The 21,967-nt window shown below is 38.0% G+C and overlaps 1 protein-coding gene across 1 annotated transcript in view; it reads right to left on the bottom strand.

Moving 5' to 3' along the window:
* Positions 1–21,967, bottom strand: part of ATE1 (arginyltransferase 1) — a 72,255-nt gene that overhangs the window by 26,617 nt on the left and 23,671 nt on the right. The window contains 1 exon segment of the mRNA XM_029962017.1: positions 18,725–18,824. Coding sequence (XP_029817877.1) covers positions 18,725–18,824 — 100 coding nt within the window.

The raw sequence follows: 21,967 nt of genomic DNA, 5'->3' as shown, positions 1-21,967 counted from the left end.
ATTTCACTGAGATTTAAGGTAAATCTCAGCACTTTATTTGTCTATGGTGCTCTGCAAAGAAGAACTTCCAAAGAAACACTTCCCTCTCCCCTCAAAACACCTTCAGAAACTATTACTATTTCTTTGTTTTGTCAACACATGCTAATCCTAGCAATGTCCTGGATTGTTTGGATTCTGCTATTTTCATAACTTAGTGTACACCCTAAATAGTTGCTTTCACCTTGTCCTCTTTCACAGCAATTATCTGAAATATTGAGCACTTTCTAGCTTGTTTTTGACACTGTCAAACAGCCAACATGGGCTGGGAGACAAAAAATTGCTTTCCATTGAGAGCAAATGGGAACATCTGGGACAGGTTTGCCTTTTTTTCCTTTCCCCTCTAGTCTCTAACTCTGTCCAGCTCTTATCAGCTTGGGATGCAACTGTCCAGAGCTAAAGATAAGACACAGCTCTGGGCATCCTCTGACAACTATTTCAGGCATTGCTCTCTCTCCTCCAAGACTTCTTGCCAAGGGATTGTTCTTTCTCATCTATAAAAAGCAATAAGTGAGAGTTTTCCATTACTTGTTCTAAGCAACTAAAGCTACTCTCTCTTTCTAAAGCCACCATATCAAAGCCACTAAATCTGGAATAAAGCCAGTGATTAGGCTTGCACAAAAGAGGAAAGAAAAAAATCTGTATTTTCAGGAATTACATCATAAAAACTATACTTTTATAATCTCCTTGATGATTAGATACCCACACTATTTAAATGAATACTTATGAAAAGATAATCTACAGAATAACCTTTGAGTGGGCAGTTATCAGTATTTTATGTTCCTATTCTTTGCATTTTGAAATCTACTCAAGCAATGAGTGTCCAGTGCAGAGAAACATTTCTGAACTGGGACACAGGACATTAAATAGCTGTGCCTGTTCCCATTCTCTCCCTCTTACTCATTTTTCTCTAAGAAAGATGGATAGACACACACAGACAAGTTCAACATTTACGATTTTTAGATTTTAGTAGCATTCACTGTGTAGATTAAACTTTTAATCTTGGATTAAATTTGCCTCATTTAAGGTGTTTCACACAACTAACACTACAAACATTACAAAATGGTCCCTTCATGCACCAATAAGGTGCATTATTTACCCTGAAACTGCTATTGTCCCCTGGGTTCCAGACTTTGGATGACGGGAACAGCAAATTTATGGATTCTGAACAGCCCTAAGTCAGCTGACTGTTTATCCAAAGCTGAAATAATAATGTCCAAATGACAGACAAGTATGAAATCAACTCCTGAAAGTGAGAAACAAAGAGAAATATTACAAGTATGGAGCTACTCAAAAGTAGTTTACATAAAATTAGTGTCACTTTTTAAGCATGTTTTTAAGTACTTTTACATACTATTGATGTATCTATTTTGTCTTCTTTATATTCCCCAAGGTTCCTTTCCCTTTTTTAGTACTATTTCTATTTTTGTTTATATCTGCTAATCTGTGCTGTACACAATGGTATTTTATTAAAATAGATTATTGAAACTAATTTTAGCTTTCTATGTTGTTACATAAACTTTGTGTTTGATGTACAAAAATAAGAGTAAGTAAGTACCATGAGATGGTACTTACAGGAAAACTCTACTGGCTGAAATTCCTAGCTGGAATTCCAGAGACTGCCACCAAGAACATCAAAACATTGCATAGCTTCAAATATTGCCATTTTATCTAAGTCATTAATATTTAGTATCAGTGATACTAAACTGGCAGAACAGAGACATCGACACAAGACTGAGATTCCAAAGAACATTTCTAATTCAAGTATATTTGTGCACATCTAGAGACTGAGTTTCCCTATGAATTCAAAGAGCTTTGTGTTCAGAACATTTCACAGGGAAAATTCTTCTGTGACTTCAAATCAAATACCTAAAATCAGCTAACATTTACTGGAAATGGCCATTAAAAATTCAGTTGAGAACAAGCTAATTAAAGATGGTACCACCCAGATATTCTTCTGAAGGTGGAAGTTGGGATACACCTTGTCCATAGAGAAGCTACTTAAAAATGCTAAAAAAAGTAGCACAGTTTGAGAAAACTTGAGTAGAAAACAATAAGAAGAGTTATAAACTTCTACATTTGAGCATTATTTGCTTCCCTGAATTTTAGTCAACTTTTTCAACAACTTGATATTTTTTCAAGTATATTACAGAAGAAAATGTAATATGCATTGTCTTTTTACTGCAAAAAAAAAAATCAAAGAGTTTGGAGGAATAAAAATCCTATGATTACTGAAATGGAACTTGTTTACTTTGAATCTGCAGCAGAAATTCTTAAGGAGACCCCAGCATTAACTTGAGACTAAAAAAAAAACTATGGCCCAAAGATAAAACCCAAGTAGGGGCCTCAAGAGGAATGTTTCATTAGAGACACACCAACTCTTGTTGACTTAGGTCTATCTCAAAAGGAGTTTATTTTGGCAGCTGCAAGAAGCAAAAGGAGAAAAAAAAAAAAAAAAAGAGAAAAAGAATTGAGTATTTCAATCGTGTGGATCCCATATCTTTCTCTTGAAGGGCTGCCATAAACTGACAATATTTTTTGAGTTCATTAAATTAAATGTATGAAATTAAGTATTAAAGTTTATTTTCTCATATTTAACATAAAGTGAAGTAATTACTGGGAAAAATATGCCCAACCTAATAGATCATAGACACGCTTTGCATGCACAAAATTGTCACACTGATATCAAATAGCTTAAACATTCATTAATACTTCCCTAGCTGGAGTCATATCTAAAAGAACAGCATTCCTCTGTAGCTTACAGACATATTCCACAGGAAAGCTAAATGAATTCCCTGTCAAAGAGGTTTCTACCATGTAGTTATCAAAGTAAAAACACTACACACCATCTTTATCTAACAGACAAACACAAATTGATAGAATTTTAATGAAAGTGAGTATGTTTTAATGTTTTCTTTTCTGTACAACTGCACAGGGAACCAAAAAACTTAAATTCACCACAACTAGAGTACCAGCACAACAGAAATGGGTGTGAGGGCAGGGTGCATAATTTTTTATTTTTATTTTATAAAAACATTGATGCTGGTTATGATGTACCAAACAGTAAACCAATGTTTTTAATCTTCTGTGATAATTACAAGAAATTACTTTGTCAAACCTGCTACTCTTACTCACATGACTGACTTCAACTCCAGTCTGGTTTTTCTCACCTTTTTAACACAACAACTCTACAAGACAACACAAAAGGAAAGGAGGTAAATTCTATATATTTACTTTTCAGGTATCATGAAGCCTCCAATTTCCTCTTTCTATCCATGCACACACACGTGTTGCTCTTGCAACTTAATCCAACTGCACATTCTCGGCTTCTGGACTGAGCACCAAGGGGGCACATGGAAACCTGTGTTTCTTCCTGCCCCTCAATTTCCCTGGATTTCTAAGGTTTTGGGCAATTCTTTGCCATTATGTTGACCTTCAGAACTCCCCAGCACAGTTCTGTGGTTACTTCCAAGTCCATTTTCCCAGGCAGCCACCAGCTCTCACCAGTGCCCAAGCTCTTCCCACCTCTCCTGGTGTCTCTCCAATGACTCTCAGCAGTTTTCCCTGGAGCTCCACAGTTTCCAAAACCCAACCCTTCATCCCACTCAACCCCTCAGGAGCCCCCAAACACTCAGAGCCCCTTGTTCTGCTCAGCCTTATGGGTCAGGTCCCTCTGTGGCTGCCCAGACCCATCCCACCACTGTACCAGACTTCCCCAAAGTCCTGCTCCAGCCTCTGGTTTCACAAAACTCAGCCAAAACCACACAGAACTTGCCAAAAATCCACGCAGACTAGACTCTGAGGGCAAGAAAGTGAGACCTACCCAAGGAAGTCTGGGCTGGTGGGAGCCTTACACTGAATAAATAATTTCATATTTCACCTTCATGCCCCAGCTACCGACTCAGCCTGTGGAATATTTCAAGACATAATAAATACCAGACTAATTGACAGCCTTGCAAATTGTGCAACGCTGATATTCACAAGTTGAAATATACTCCTAATTAAGAATTCAGATGTGTGATGTTGGCTTTAGATTAAGATATGCTATGTGGGATTTTCAAAAGCATTTATAGGATTTAGGCCACTAAATCATGTTGAAAAGCGATGTCACTTCAAAAATTGCCCCTCCAGCTTTTTTCATTTCTATTTGCTTTCATACATCTAAGAGCAAGAAATAATATTCTGAAATCTATAATTCAGAACAGTACAAGATTTTTAACTTTAAGGCTTTCTATCAATATATAGTACACTAGACAAGGGTTTTTTTAAAGTCCAACAATAATAAAACTAGTACAAGCCAAATAATTTACTTTTAGTCATTTATCAAAGAAATATCCATAGCCTATTACTGAAGAAACAACCTCAACAACAGTGGCACATACATATAAATAGGTGTTAACAGTAATTTTAGGATAGAAAACTGCAGGACAAAGGGGAGACAACAGCAAAGTTTATCAGTAAAAACAATTTTGCAGGCTTTTGAATAAATAATATTGTGAAATTCAAGTTAATGTATCCCTAACACACACGAAAAGATATTATTCAGACTAGAAATCTGAAGGAGACAATAAGGCAATGATAAATCTCAGTCTCTAAGGGTCTAAGGTTTACATTACCAGGCTAAGTCACCTCTGCCAAAAAATCTAAACCTACTTGTCTCCCTTACATCTGCAGATTAAAAACTGAATAAATAAATAAAAAGGCTCACATTACCACAGTGTTCCAAGCATGTGTTAGAACTTAAACCTTAACAGCAAGTAAAGCAAGAGCTATCAGTACAAAAGATCAACAAGGATCTGCACAAGAATTCTGGGCCATCGAAACACGTGGGCTTGGAAAGAACTTTCTTCTATTGTCCTCAGAAATGTTTGTTTTCATAGTAAGCTTTCATTCATGAAATAAGCATTCTAATTTTAGGTCCGTTTTGTTTGTCAAGTGTTTGTTAAACAAGCCTGCTTTGTTTTCTGGGAGAGGAGAATTTGCAAACAAAGCCCCTCTGTGCTCTCCGAGGAGTCCGTTCTCAGCGGGAGAGCATCCGACCCCACCTTGGGAGCAGCTTGGCCTGTGGGGCTCACAAACCACGAGGTTGAACCCAAGCCCTCACTGAGGAGACAAAGCCCTCACTGCAAAAACAGTGAAGAGATGGTAAGTGGTCTCCCAAAACAGAAATGTGCAAAGTGAGGCAGCACCACGTTCACCCCACATCCCACACAAATATCCCCTGGGAGAGCCAACAGCCCCAGTGCTGCAAGAAGAAGAATCTGAACTGCCACCAAAAGCCCTACCAGCTTTCCATCATCTTGGAATCATAGAACCATGGAATGGTTTGGGTGGGAAGGGACCTTAAAGATCATCCAGTTCCAGTCTCCCAGCCATGGGCAGGGACACCTCCCACTAGCCCAGGTTGCTCCAAGCCCCGTCCAACCTGGCCTTGGACACTTCCAGGGATGGGGCAGCCACAGCTTCTCTGGGCAACCTGTGCCAGGGCCTGACCACCCTCATAGGGTGAACGAATTCTCTCTCCTTAATTATAAACAAAATATTAAACTTACAATACTGAAATTCTTGTCAAGTAAGTTCATTTTTATCACACAAAGCTGAACAAAATGAAATTACAGTGGGAAACTTTGTGGCAGTCATTCTGCATGCAGCTTTGCATCTAGTAGCTCTGTCCAAGTGCCCAACATCATCCTCCATGGTCGGTCAGAACATATTCACTATTCTGCTTTCATCTGAATTACTGCCATTTCAAGGTACACAAGTGTCTACTTGCATGTTTAGGAAAACAGGCTGTTTAACATTATTTATCCCCAAAGCCTTTGAGCTGAAACATCAACACTTCAGTTTTCTCTTAATGCCAGATGTTTGTAAGCTTTTCTTTATAATCACCTTCACATTAAAGCTTGAAGGCAAATGGGCTGGAATCAGTAACTATACTACATGCTAGATTAAGTCCTGATCTTACCAAAACCTGGTAATTCAAGGGTGTATTAAACATACACCCAAATAGAGGATTAGGGGAGTATTAAAATTACAACTGCACTTATAAAAGTCAAGCACTTTGTTGACATTCTAACATTTTACAGTCCTCGCTTTCAGAGTTAAAATAATTAAAAATTGCCCAGGCAATCACCTTGGTTTATTAGAAAATCAATAAAGCTCCACCCTGCACTCATGTGCATGGATATCTTGACATGTGAAAGCAGCTTTATGCACTTCCATGCCTCTTTAACACACTTTTAGAATAGAGGACAAAGTATTATAAACACCTGCATGCTTAGCATGACATGCCAACAAAGACTGACACAGTACAAGTTTAAATGACAAAAACTTTAGTAAGTTTGAGTCAAAGTAAGTTTAATACAGATCTACACATCTAAAGAACAGTGGCCAAAAATGTTTCTGCCTCCTGTCCAGCCCTGGTGGCACTTGAGGTTGTTCCAATGTGCAGCAGCACAGCTGGAACTGGGAGGTTACTGGGAGGTTACTGGGAGAACGAGGCTTGGCAGAAGCCTGGCACGTTCCAACTCCACCACCACCCCCTGCAGATCTGGCCAAAAACCCAGAAAAAGTTCATAAATCTCAGGGAAGGAACAATATCTGGAGTTTTAAGAGCCTCTCGGGAGAAAGTTCACACTTATTCTTCTTTGGTTTTGTTTTAAAGACAAAACCACCAGAGAGGCAAAAAGATGAAAGAAAGCTCACTTTACACAGAATTTAGTCTGCAGTGTACTAGATTTTAGATATTTCCATAAGAGTTTACAGCTTTTCCAACTCAATACTATTGTCTTGAGGAATATCAGTATATTTTTTCTCCAACTTCTTCCCACATCAGAAGTAAAGCAGGTAAATGAACTCTCATTTAAAACTGCATCAGAAGGTAGGGCTGTCATTGCAGGCATTTAAGGACTAACAAGTCATCAATGTGATCAAGAAGGCATTTAAAGTTCAGTTTCTTTATACTCTTCCACTGATAGAAAATCATTTTGTGCTTATAAATCCATTAAACCATCATCAACAATAAACAGCAAATAAATATACAGTTCTGAAAAAGAAACCAATTTATCTGCTGCCATAAAGTTTCACTCAGGGCTTTCAAATTGAGCTCTACTGGGAGCACACAAACATTTATGAGAAACACATAAAATACCATCTTGCAATAATTTCGGCTGTGCAGGTGCTGCCCTTTGGGTCCTTTCTCAGTGCCACACCCAGTTTTTAGAAGGAATTGTGGTGGAGAAGCCCCAAAGCTTCTCCCTGTGGAGAGCTTCTCCCCCTGATCTTCCTGCACAGCAGCCTCAGGTTGCCCAAACTGAGAAGCAGGGGCAGAACTTGGGACGGGCTCTCTGGCACTACATTTTATTCAGATCCTTCACTGAAATAAATGAAATAAATGGAGGATGCAGAGAGGATCAATAATAATACCTCTCCACCTTCCTCCCTTCCCCCTGAAGATAATTAAAAGCAGTTAATAGCAAGCCACACAATGCCAACTGGTAAAAACTAAAACAGAAAGAATGTATTAAAAAAAATTAAATCACAGAATGTATCATGGATCAACCATACTGATCATACCAGCATTAAGCAGCCCTTGAGAACAGTAGCCTTAATAGCTTAAATAAATAAATAAAATCGATAGATCAGTGGAACAAAAAGCTCATCTTGTCTTCTGTCCATTCATAGAACAACAGCCCATTTTTTTGTTGGGATGAACAGAGAATTTGGGTCCTATGTACTTTTGCTCCACGATCCCACCCTTCTTCAATTAATTGACAATGGAGTCATTTTCATACCCTTTTTTTGTGTCATTCCAGCTCAGTGTTACTTCTGAAAACATTTTTATTCCGAACAAGAAAAGGGGAGGGAGCAAACAGTATCATATGCTACGAAAAAAGATGGTCTACTCCCTTGAAATTTTTCTAGTGAGAATCCCCAAATTATCCGACACATCTAACACAGCAAATAACTACTCTGAACAGTTTCAGTCATTCCTTTCAGAACAGTTCAGTTATTCAGATGAAAACAACTAAACCAAATAAAGTTTTTGGCAGTGGTTAAGTCTCCCAGGACAAGCAGAAACCTCGGGGCAGTGTCTGGAAACAGCGAGGGAGGTTGTTTTTTTTCTAACTTCACACTCAGAAGACAACAATTCACCAAGGTCCCAGGTCTCCACCGTAAGGTAACCTTAGAAAGCCTTTGGGAAATGATTTTATTAGATTAAGAAAAAGCTTTAAAGAAGCTGTAACAAAAATATTTTGCTCCTCCACTGACCCTCCCGCTCGGGGCCCTGCTCTGAGCAACCTCTGGGAGCTGCAGTGCCCTCCTGACAGTCTGTGAAAACACAGCACCACCCCAGAGCCTGCCAGGCCCCACAAACCTCAACTACTGTCTCTAGTCCGGATTAAAGAGCAGAAATTCAGTTTTAAATTAATTGCATCTGAATAACGGTGGTGGCTACCACAGGATAACGTGAAATAAGCTCCTCCCATACCAGGGAATGTGTGAAAACATGATTAACTACCATCCTCTGCAACTCAGTGCTATTACACCCTTGCTCTGGGGTTTTATTCTTCATTTATGCCTTTCTTTGAGCTGTCGCTTCCAGTATTTACTACAGTACTATAAATAATAATTTATTACAATAAGGAACATAAAACTCATCCATAAGCACTGTAAGGAACAACCATAAAGCCCTCTATGTTTTGTCAACTCATTTAATGCAATATTCTTTCCTGAAAGAAAGAAAAATGAAACTTTTAACACAGATTTAGCTAAAGCAGAATGGGCAGCAGAAAAATTGGAGAGCCTACACACATGTGCTTTCATAGTCACGTAGTTACAAACCTTGACACTAAAAATAACTCAGCCCACATCCCAATTTAGGCCATTCTGAAAACTTTGTAGTTGCACAATTCCCATTTTTTTCTCCTTTCCCCCCTTCCTCCTTGCCTCCAGAGCTTACCATCTTCCTTAGCACAATGAAGGCAGTAACTCATGTGACACAGACAAGTGTTAGAAGCTGATCTCAGCATCTGAGGGCCTAATTTTAGCCACCATTCTCTAAGACAGAAATACATCAGTTGATAAAAATCTTCTAGACTGCTTAAAAAAAAAAAAAAAAGACAAAAAGCTTAAAAAAAATTACAAAAAGTTTAAAAAAAAGTGACAAAAGGTTTAAAAAAAAAGTGATGAAAAGCTTAAAAAAATGACAAAAAAACAAAAAAATGAGACTTTAAGAAAAGAAGGAATTGAGGGGTATTTTTGCTGGAGGGTTGGTTGGGATTTTTAGCAAGAATCAGAGAAGCTCATGAAGACATATGTTGATAGCCATCAGGTTCAAAAAAAAAAGGGGTGTTGCAAACAAACCCCACAAACACAATAACCATAAAAGAAATTATAATATTTATTATTCTTTAGGAAGAAGAGTTCAGAGCAGACATTAAGAAAAAGAATTTCAATGGGAAGACCACTAAAGCACAAGAATATATAAGTATACAACTGACACCCAGAGATGTGGCTTTTGACACACATGTCCAGCAGGTCTGAAAGGTTAACACAAATAGAGTTGAACCTGTGCTGCAGAAAAGGGATGAAGTGCATAATGTGTGATTCCACTTTTCCCTCCTGGCTCCAAATCACTCACTTCTACAGAATTCTGGGTCTCCTTCCCATCCAAACACTGATGCTGAACTTTTTGCATACTAGACTGTGAGAAGCACTGTGTTTAATATAAAGATTGAGGATAAATAAGAGAACTTTTTGCTCATTAATTATACTTTTACTTGGAGACTCAGTGCAGTTGGCAGCTAAACAAACTCAGACAAAGAAAATAATCGTTCAAAGTAATGAATTGTCATCTAGATTAAACGTAACACTTCAGAGAAATGTACTGTGATACCCCTAAAATTAATGAGGTCTTAGCTAAACCAGGCCTCATTAAAGTATCTCCCATTAAATCTTTCCTGGAAAATTGGAGAAAAAACCATCTCCTGCAGATTAAGTGGCCTGTCAGCCAGCTCCTACTGTAAAGACCACAAGTGAAAAACGGCAGAGCCAGGAAAAGCAGGAGCTCCAGGCTTTCAGACCAAATAAATTCCACTTGACAATATTGCCTAATTAGAGCTAATATCATCAGCAAAACTGCAAAAATAAGAGCAGTTGGATCTGAAGTTAAACGAGAGATCCAACAGTCCAAGTGTTGCCACCTTCAATAAATGTGGTGCACTGATAAAAGTAACCAGTGTTTCAATGACTTCAGTGACACATTTGAAGTGCTGATTTTTCTCTAGGACTTTAATATTTTGCCCTGAAAACTGGCCTGGCTGTGGACAACTTCACACAGGGACTATGATAGGAAAAGTGAAGAGCATCTTCATAAATAGTGCTGTGGACGTCCATCTCTCCATATTCAAATTCACTCACTTTTGGGAATGTCCCATAAACAGAGACAAAATTCAGAAGTAAAGGGTGTTAAGTAGTGTTTGAAGATCATCCAAAATTATTAAATCAACAAAAAATGAAGTGAAGCTGACAAAGCAGCACACTTAATTCCATGCATTCTTACACTTGCTAGCAAGGACTAATGGATTTATAGACCCGTAACTGGAAAATTCTGAAATGGGAATTGTGATCTCATTCCTCAGACGAAGCAGAAAAACTAAAGGCACGTGAATTGTGAGGTGTATTATTCCCCCTCACAAAAATAATAATAAAAAAATCCAAGAAAACCAACCAAACAAAGCCCACACCTCTTTTGTCTCTGTATTTCACAATTTACAGTTCTCTCTTTAATTGCTAATGGTTACTATGGAGTCCCCAAATGAGCCTTCAAATAAGATTTAGAGTAAGTCAGCAATAAGCAGTGAATTTAAGACTATGCAGAGTCATGAATTAGACATGATAAATTTCTACCAGCTACTATCATTCAGAAGATGGTTTGCCTGAGGTTTATTAACATGACCCTGAATAAATCTTTTTAGCAGCTCCTTTTGACAGAGGCAGTCAGGTTGTCTCTAGTAACTCAGAAAACATCCACCAGTACAGAACTTGCCAACAATTTAACAAACCACATCTCTTACTATTGGGCTTTAATGAAAATGAGGTAAGATTTTAGTTGGCTAAAGTCTTACACAAATTAGCAAATAATTTTAGACATAGTAACATTTATGTCTCCAGTATAGAGAAGAAAAGTTTACTCAACTCAACAAAACCAAAGTTTACTCAACTTGAAGACATTTGTTTTGCAATCAAAGACCAAGTTCCAGGTATACAGAGGAAACTGTAGAAAGGACATTCCTCATATACAAATTCACTCTGAAAATTACTTTCAGACACAATTCCTTCAATATTTGTACAACATACACTCCAAAATTTCTGCTTTGGGACACATGTTTATTTTCTCAAGGGGCAGTAATGAGATTTGTTCACTTCAGCAGTAGAACAAAGTCTTCTGCCCTAATACAAGTCTATAAATAATACAATCAGGTATAAATATGATTATTATTTTCACTTCATTTCTGCTAGACTTCAAATAAACAACGGAAAGAAATCCAGATTTCCAATATCAGAAAAATAAAACCCCAGGGACAGGTTCACTTTTCTCCCTAAGGAGTTCTAAATGACAAGTCAAAAAAAAAAAGTCACCATTCAAAATATTTTAGCAGGAAAAATAAAGTTAAGCAAAAAGACATGGCTGGGATCTGTGTTTGCTTCTAGCAGAAAAACGGGATTGCAATTGGTTTTTAGCCCTGCAAGTGCTGTGTGAAATTTGGCACAGCTTCAACACTTGCACTGAGGAAAAAGTGTAATAATTTACCAATCACACACAGTAAAAGCCAATAGCTTAGGAAAAAAATAAAGTGATTGAGTAATTGCATTCACTATGCTTACCTGCTATGAATACAACATGGAAACTGCAATTCTGCTCTAGATAATTACATTTTCACTGGAAATCCCCTGTTAATGTTCAGTTATGGCAGGAGCATCTCCTTATTTCTGCTTGTTGATGCTCATAATAATGTAATTTTCACAACCTGTCTCTAGATGTCTTTAAGAAAAAAGAAACCTAGAAAGTATCCTCAAACACTTTGCAGGAAGCTGCCAAAAGTCAAAAAGAAAAGCTTTTAAATACTTATCACTAGCATTACATCAAGAACATCTATAATTTTTCCCCGTGGTGTTTTTATTCTGCCCCACATTCTCAGAGTTCTTTATTCCAACATGTTAAGTTCCATTTATTTAGTGTGGGCTTCCAGATAAGGAGAGGTGAAAGGAGAAAGGTTTTATGGAAGGAAAGAAACAAAAGGGAAAAAAAAGGTAAAAAAAGAAGAGGGGAGCATTAAGCTGAAAGGACACTGGAATCCTGACTATAGCACCTGACTTCTCAGATCCAAAAACCAGACATCCAATGTTCCAGTCAAAACACAGTTGATAAAATACATGTAGAGAGATAAGGACTTTTTGCATTAGTCATACTTTGAAGGAGTATTAAAGCAGCTTGATTTTCAGAAGCATTTAACACATACACTGAATCAATCATCCAAAATCCTCTTGGAAGTCTTGGCTGCTTCTAAAGACTTCTCAAAATCCCTTTGGGTTTTAATGCCTGAAGCCCAATATAATTCAGAGTAGGCTTTTTCTCCTTAGACACCAACCCAAACCATTAGAAGGAACACACTGGGTAAGGTCAGAGCTCTGAAGAAATCTATGTTCAATTTTAGCTGCTGAAGCTCATGTAGGGGAGTATCCCAACCAGTAGGGAAGTGCAGTGAGGAAATGGAAGGAAGGAAGGAAGGAGGGAGAGAGTTAAAAGTGATGTCAACAAGACAAAACCAGGGATTATCCCCCCCTACTTGTACAATTTATAATTTTCAGGGCTTTATTATTATATGTTTTTGTCTATATTATTTGCTGTTTCTTTTCAACAGTCTTGCCAAAAAAAGCAAAACCACTGTGTTGTCACAACTTTTATTGCTTTCTTAGAGTAGATAATGGTTTTACAATGCAGATATTTCATTTCTTTATTATTAAATGGTATTGCAAACAACAACCTGGCAATCTGTAACAACTACTGGCTTTTCAGGATGTTTGGCTGACTATTTATGACCTGTTTATTAAAAAGAAAAACAAAACAAATTGTTTTGTACTAATTGGAATGCAGATTTATTCCTGTGAACTGACAACATTAATCCTGGAAAAGCCACTAGCTCACGTGCTAACAGACTTGAGCAGAGCATCTCCAGTCCTCCAAACTACTCCCAGCTCATAATATTTTCCCATTATCAAGCTAAATAGTAATACCAGTGAGAAAAGGAGGCTGACAGCTGGTAGCAACTTCAATAATACTGAATAAATAGCCCATGCACAGAGGTGTAAAAGTACCAGGACTCTGTGTGGAATTGGTGACACATGAAGCAAAGCTGTTTGCTGCTCCATGGCAGAACCACGACAGTGTGTGCTCACCCCTCCCAAAATCCCACAGGATCACTGTGAGTCACATCATTAAGGCTCCTTCCCTCACCCATTTCAGCTTGCACAGCAAATCCCAGCTTATTGGAAAGGTTAACTAAATTCCACAGGCAGATATGAGGAGAGGGTCTGGACAAGCAGGGATGAGCCAGACCTCTGCAGATCCTGTGGATGTCCAGGCTACCACTGGACCCATTGTGCTGCTGCAGGAGGAGTGATGCTGAAATTCCTGAAAGCAGCCAAAGAAATTGGCTCTCAAGTGCCATAAAATTCCAGGGGCACCGCTCAGGACCACAGTCAGTCCGAGGTATTTAGTTTAAGAATGATTAATCACAGTTGAATCAGCCTTTTGTTTCTTTTTTGACATCTCAGGGCCCTTTCTAGTATTCCATCTATCTGAAGTCTGGCCATGACTTGATACTGAAGGAGACTGTTTGAAATAATTCCATTTACTTTGGCCTGCATACAAGTCTGGATAAAGGCTTCAGTCAAAACACCTCTTCACATCATAGAATGGTCTTAAAATGGCACACAGAGATAACACAGCAAGAAGACATTAAATCTGTTGTGCACTTCAAAGTACACTGAGAGTTATTTACCAGCATCAGTGCAGTGGCTTCAGGGAAAGCAGATTATTGACCAAAATAAGTATTGACACAAGCTCCAACTGCAGTATTTATGTGCAAATATTGACACAGAAGAAACCTCACAAAGCCCAGGACTAAGGAAACTCACCTAGAAAATGTCACCAACAAATCCTTCCCAACACAAAAACTTAAGAGGAGAAAATTATTTAAACGTCAACAGGGGCCCAAAAGCAAATACAGCAGCAACTACACCAGAAACAAACCCAACACCTGTTTAGGGTCACCCACCATGAGACTCAAAATCAGCAAAGGACTGCAATGGAAAGAACAGAAAGGATCTCAAAGAGTTCAGTAGTGACTGGAAAATGTGAACTCTTAACACAGAGCCATAGAGTAAAATTTTTGACTTGAAAGATGCAAGATAAAGCAGAATATTAGTAGAGGAAAAAAATCCAAGGTCATCTCAAACATCTCTCTGATATGGCTGCTTGCTAAAGGTGCTTCTTTTAATTCTGTAATTCTATAAATATGATTGTAAAAAAGTGTCTTTAAGTGAAAAACATTAACAAGTACACATATAGGACTTAACCCTGAGACCAACCTCATCTGAAAGGAAAATACTTTCTTAAAATTTGATCACACACTCTAAAATGCATTAAGAAAAAGACTTTGCATCTTATGACTCCTGGAAAATTTTCCAGGAGACTATTTTCCAATGTAAGACCCACCACATCTAACAGAGTCTGAGAAGGTTTACCACAAGGTCATGAATTCCTTCAGAGAACCATTTTAATGTTGCATTACCCCAACCTACCCAGAAAAAAATGGAACAAAGCCATTGCTTCAGGTTTTTCCTAGGATTTTTCCATATTAAGAGTCAACAGGACTACAGAAATCCTTTTGTCTCAATTTAATGTAGATTTTACCAGTTTATAAATATTAACCCATACACAAGAAGAAATCTGAGAGAAGCTGGGAACTAAAAAATAGTCTAAATGTCACAATATATTCCCTTGTCCCATCTTAAAGTGATTTCCCTGGGACTCCACTGTTTCAAAATCCCGTTGCAATCCATGCCAAGGCTGCTTGGGGACAAAAGGAATGGGAACAGTGAGTCAAAAGGAAGCTTTATTTTTAAAAACCTCTGTAATTATGTCTGATCCATGGGTTACATGACACTCTAACCATTCATCTTCCTGCCTGATAATGCAGAATTCTTCAACTCTGTTACTGAGCCACAGGAATCCTGACTTGGGATTGGCTTCCAGGACACTCAGGCCTCCAATCTTCCATTGGATTACACAGTATTCATGCCACAAATTGTACCATTTGTGGAAAGATAATCCTTCAGATGAGAAGGTCACACACTAATCTCCACATATTCTCTGCCAGTTTAGCCTCTGACCTGTTCAGTTGTAGCTAAAAATATTCAGCAGCTGCCAAATTTTATACCACAATATTATAACAAATTAAAAATTAAAATGATGCCATTGTTATACCAAACACCAGACACTGCTATGTATGATCAGATATTACCAATGATTTAAAAAACAATGTCTGACTACTACTTTACATACCCCAAAAAGTCAGAATCCAGAAGAGATGTCTACAGCTTGCATTGCAAGAGGGTACCCCTGCAGAGCAAGGCTTTAAGGATTGCTGCTGGACATCCACAGCTCCAGTCCTGTGCATTCCAAACCAAAATGTCCAGCCATGCCCTCATGTGCACAACATTAAAACATCAGTCTTACATTGTAAGAGGAATACAACAGCTCATGGAACAGATTCCCAATTACTCCAAACACATCCTGTACAGCAGACTGAGTTTTACTCCATGCAAAGGGGAACACTTCCAACCTCCTTAAATCAACATCCTGAAGTCCCTGTTCCTTATGCATCCCAATTCATCCCTCTTTAACCAGCAGGAAGAGACTCAGCTGTTTGGTAAAAACCAGTAGCCAAGCCCAGGCACCTTTGCTAGAAGTTGTCTAGTACTGCATGGCCATCAAAAATCAAATGCAAGTGTCAGCTCAGGCATTTCCAATGATCACTCTCACTAGGAGAAGGAAAATTTTCAAAGATTTCCCGAATTCCATGACTCCACTGTAATAAATTTTGTATAATTTTATACTGCTTGTATAGAGAAGTGACACTGTGCTGAGCCTCCCTTTCTAAAAATTCTAAGATAAGATTTGCAAAGAAAATTACAAGCAAAGGATAAAACCCCAGTGGGGTTCGCTTTCCAGCTCCTTCTTTTTTTTCCCCCCTTTATTTAATTTCCTTACCTGCCATCAGTTTAACAACAGTTGCCTACAGCCTCTCATTCTTTCCATTTTATTACCATTTAGGGAAGGGAGCCTCTAACATCTCTATTAAACTGTAATAAAGCAAAGTCTCCAGCATGTAATGCCTCTAAGTCAAGCAGGCATTACTGAAATTACTTAATCTGCAAAGTCAGTACTTGCCCACCCTACTTTACCATTCCCAATCACTTCCCAAGAGCAGTGGCATTATCCAGACACATTTCAGAGCTTAGCTTTAGAATTTGTTTTCGGTGTATTATTTCAGTGAGGGTAAAGTGGAACCACGCAGAATTAACGTCAACTTGATTTTCAGTCACGTTCCTTTTGGCTACTTCTAAAGCAAATACACCCAGGAAAAGAAATATAAAATGGAATTGCAATTAATTTATTAAATTATTGCTCTGCCAATACATTATGTGCGTCTCTGTGTGTTCTAATTATCTGAGAGCAGGCTTTCTTCTTCTCCCCCCACAGCCCCTGCCCCAGCTTGAACTACCCAAGCACAACGACATGTGCAGGTTTCTGGGAGACTAAAATGCACATTCTACCCAATCACAGTCATATCAGGTAGTCATTAAGTCTAAGCAAGGGAAGAAAAAGAGCTTTTGTGGGGGAAACAAAAAGTAAAATACTCCCACAATAATCTATTCCGTTTCCAATACTTAAGAATGAAATCCAGAAGCATTGTGGGAATCTTATATTCCTGATGGAATCATTTCCAAATACCAGCACTGGCCCAACAGAACAGATACCACATTAGGATAAATAATACCAATGTATAGTGGCTCTTGAGTTTAGCAATTAAAATTTGTATTTAAATAGTTTGCTGGCTACTTTATTACATTTATTTAATCCACGTATACAAAGTTCATGTTTTTAATAAAACACTACAAGCAGCTGAACCCAAAGTTTCTTAACCATGACATCTTTCAGAACTGGAACACTTTTTGCCATTATAGCCAGATTTGTTTCTTTTCCTAAGTGCCCTGGCAAACCAAAGGCATTCTTTTTACAAGTCCTGAACCCTGCAGGTTGTAGAACAGACAAAAGATGTTAAATTGCAGCGTCTCAACATGGACAACTCATCCCAAACTTTTAAAATACCTCCAAAGAGTAGAGAAAGTAATCAGAACCTGTGGTTCAAGCTGGTGATGTGACAGCAAGATGATTTCAATGGCAGAGGCGGCGCTTTCCAACTCATTTCCAACCCATTTGCTTCCCTCAAACTTAATATTCTCTTTGTTTGGCCAGCAGATGTACATGATAAATTCAAACTGGCAAAAGGGACACACACACACAGACAAACATCTTCTAAAAAAAATCTGAGGGAGGGATTTGTTATTTGTTATTTTCAGAAGACTGAATCCTTGTGGTCACCTGGAGTGTAGACCATAAAAAAAGCTGAAATGGTTTTTCCTTCACAACCCTCACTTTTAGTGAGCCTCACAATTTTTTGGGTATTTGCAAACTAGCTGAAAATATTACAGACTTCTAGCACACTTTGAGGGAAAAAAAAGGGAATGAAAACACTGCACCTCTTACTCTAGATTTTGTGAGCTTTTTATCTTTTCACATTATTAACAGATATAAACGTGCAAATGTTCAGGAAATTGCTATCAATGTTCAGTACTTGGAATTGTATCATAATAATATTCAAAAGCAATGATACAGTTCCAGAGAAAAGATCTAAGACAGAGAGGAAAGACACTCTTAAGCACTCAGGTCTAAACTGAGCTGAAGCCAACAGGGTTTTACAAAGGAGGGTTGGTGACAGAGTGGTCACCCTCAACATCCTGGGGGTTCTCCTGGTCCCCTCCTCAAAAATCTGCTACCTGGCTCAAAACTGCTGCTCCTTAAACTTCTCACTGATCTCAGGGGTAGAGAAGTCCCCCATCTTTAAAAAAAAAACAAGGAGGAAAAGCCCAAGCACAGCCAAGACCACGAAGGCATCTTATCACTGCCTCTGGTCACCGAGCAACAGCTCCATAAATATGCAAACCCAAAAAAGGGAGAATTGCAGTCTACTGGAAGAGATACTGTAAACACAAGATAACCAGGTAAGCCAATGACAAACCATTATCTGACACTCTTGAAAAGTTCTCCATGTGAACTGCTCTTAAGCCAAGCTGGAACAAACAGCACACGCAGCTAAATTAAAAAAAAAAAATAAAAATCCTAAGCCAAGTTAAATAGTAACCAACATTCACATTTAACCATATAAAGCCTACATTAAAATCCAAAAGGACACTAACAAAATATTATATTACTGTGAGCACTGTCAAAAGCTTTGAATAATAGTACACTAAGGAAATATGTAAAAACACACTTTACCTTGTACCTCATTTTGGGGCACGAATGAATGTAGAAACCCATATAATAAAAACAGAGATCAGGAGCTTTTTCATGAAGTTGCCTAGTAAAAGCAATTTCTCTGTGAAAGGAAAGAAAAGACTAATTACATTTGAATACGATTCTTACAGTTATTTTACCTCTTCATAGTGAAATATTTTACAGCTACCTGGCTCTTGATCTATTTAAAAGGACTAGACCTCTAAAATGTAAAATATGAAGATCATGAACTCCAAACTAATGTTTTAAAAAACCCCCACACATAATAAACTGAAAATTAATACTTAAAAACCAACCAAACAAATCACCAAAATGCACAACACCACGTCAGGCTTAAAAATACTTTCATTTTTGTGCCTTGTCCTGCCAACTGCCAGACTTGAAATTTAAATAAAAGTGATTAAGAGCCTCTTTTAACAGCTTTCTTATTAATATTCATGTATACTGGAATTCTACAGAAATCTGGTCCATCTATTGCACAGACTGGCTAACCTGGCTCAGGAAATCAGAGTACTTTTAAAAAAATAAGCTTCAAGGACAAGCCTCTTGTTTGTTCCATCATTTGTGTTCCAACAATTTGCATGTAAAACCATCCATTTTTATGCAACAAAAGGTATTTTTCACCCATCCCATGAGTCTTGGTACAATTTTCTCCTTCATTTTGAAAGAAAAGTGTCAGTGTACTCCAAAATAAGTTTGCTTTTTATTTCACTGGCACAAGGAAAGCAGCACTATTACAAAGGCTCAGTCAGTGCTTCCTCTATAAGGACCATTTTTACAGCATTTCTAACTTTGCAGATCGTTTTTGTAACCAATTTGGTAAAACATGGATGTTGGTTCTTGCTTTCAGTGACAAAGGAATAAGATGCTCATTGCAGGGGAGTTGGAGCAGATGAACTTTAAAAGGTCCCTTCCAACACAAACCCCTCTATGATCCAAGATATGAGTACATGCATATAGGAAGCATACACAAATACTGGAGATTCTTTATCATTTAATGTTAAATTAGTAATAAAGATGTTTAAATGTACTGAAAATTTAACATTTCAGTTGTGTGTAGTTTGCTGAGACCTGTTCAAAAACAAGGGTCTGTCTAGAAACTGAAGCTATTCCATATCTTAAAACCCAGGCAAATACAACAGATTCCAGAAGTGAGATTTATACCTCTAAAAAAAGTACAAAGATGCACTTCCTATACATAATCTTCACAAGCCAGAGCATGAAATTAAACCACCTTACTGTTTTCATGCAGGTTATCCTGGATCTAATTAAACAAACACCTTCCTGCAATTCAAAAGCTGGAATACTGCAGGGGAAAAACATTATTGTTGAATTTCAAAATCCCTTAAAGGCTCTTTCCAATTGAACTATACTATAAGATCTAATAAAAGGACTCAAGGTTGAACAGAAAGTGAGACAGACTCCAATGTAATGAGGTAAAAAATTGGGCTGCAGCAGCAAATCTTAGCATGGGCAGCAGTGCTTCATGCAACCAAATTAGTGCCTCTGATAGTAAAGGGAGCTTGAACTACTGCCAGTGCCTTCACATTCCTGCAGTCTCCAGTGATGTGCTGTAGGCAAGGACCTTGAACTCCAGTTTGTCCTCTGTCCTCCATTTATCTACCCAGCCAACCCCACTCCAGGCACAGTTTTACTGGGAGGATGCTGTAACATCCTTTTCTTTCTGCTTTCCAGGAGTGTGTGCTGTGATCCAGGGCAGGAGAGTCCTCTGACTCCATCATTCCACACCAGGAACAGCAAGGATGTGTCACTGGATGGCACCACACCACCTGCACACCTTCTGCCTAAATCTTCCCCAAAGAAAAGGGACCATGGACTTGTAACTATCTTTTTGCAAACCTTTCATTTATGGTCCTCTCTATATCTATAAGGAGTTAAAATGGCACAAGAGGAGTCAGGTAGTGAGAAAAACATCCATCCCATCAATACAAAATTCAGATTTAGTATTTCAGTGCTACACAGCCCAATTCCAAAAGAAGAGAGATTATGAATACTATGATTGTCTACTGTTCATGATCTTAAGTAGCAGGGGGAAGGTTTAACTTTCAGATCATATGAACAGGAGTCACTCAGTATTTCTGGATGTTTGTTTTTTTTTTTCCTTTGGTAAGACTGGTATTTCCAAGCAGCTTCTTCCCCCCTCATTCTTTAACACATGCCTACATATTTCAAATGATCCTCAAATCCCATCCTTTCTACGACTCAGCAGCAAAAATTCTCCAAGTGGCATGAAGTGGAAGTGACAGCACTGCAAGGCAGTTTAAACCTCCTCAGAGTAAAATTGGCAACAGCTTTGATGGTATCAGATTCCCCTGCAACTTCCTCAATCCTCCCTAACTCAACTTTTTTTTTTCCTCCCTCTTTGAAAGAAGAACAAGGTTGGCTCCCTCTAAGACTGTTGGGAACTCGTTTTTATTGCCTTAAATGCCACACAATTTATAAGCTGCTTTTTCACAACTTGAGCCATGGTGCACTGACACAGCTTTAAATTTATTATAGAGAAAATTTAAAATCATTTTGAGAATTCATAAGCACGGATTATGTCAGTCTATTATTACATAAAGTAATGTGATATGTACAAATACTAAAAAAAACAGCTCTTAGGAAGACTTAGTGTTTTATGTTATATGTTCAGCTTGCAAGGAAAAAATAGTCTGATTTCAAGTATCTAACGTATGTAATAAAATATTTCTAAAAATCTAACAGAAAACAGATCAATTCCAAGTCATAGGAGTTCCAATGTTTTTCTACATTTGTTAATTCTGATTAATTCTATAAAATCACCAGTGCCACTGAAAGCCTCAGAAAAATGGCACTTCAGACCCTTTTAGCTGCAGACCACTGGAGAAGCTACAGCAGCAGCTTCATTAATGCTCCCAATGACTTTGAAGTTGGCCCTGATTTGTGCTGGAACTGCAGCAGATGACACCCAGAGGTCCCTCCTGACATGATTCTACAGTTTCTCCTTCATATAAAGATTATTCAGAAATCACAAAATTCACACCAAGGGAGAATTGAAAAAAATAGAGATTTTGATTAGGTTCTCTTGATTTCCTAAGAATCTAACAAATTCAGATTAGACTTTTGAGAGATTAAATTGCACACGGTTTATTAGTTATAAAAAGCAAAAGTTTATGAAGTAACTGTGATACAAAGTTTCCTAAAAATAGTGTTTGGGCTTTATGTAGTTCCAGTCATGCCATT

Source organism: Manacus vitellinus, unplaced genomic scaffold (assembly GCF_001715985.3).
Source record: "Manacus vitellinus isolate BGI_N305 unplaced genomic scaffold, ASM171598v3 scaffold_40_pilon, whole genome shotgun sequence".
NCBI classification, from domain to species: domain Eukaryota; kingdom Metazoa; phylum Chordata; class Aves; order Passeriformes; family Pipridae; genus Manacus; species Manacus vitellinus.
This window is presented reverse-complemented; position numbering and strand designations above follow the sequence as displayed.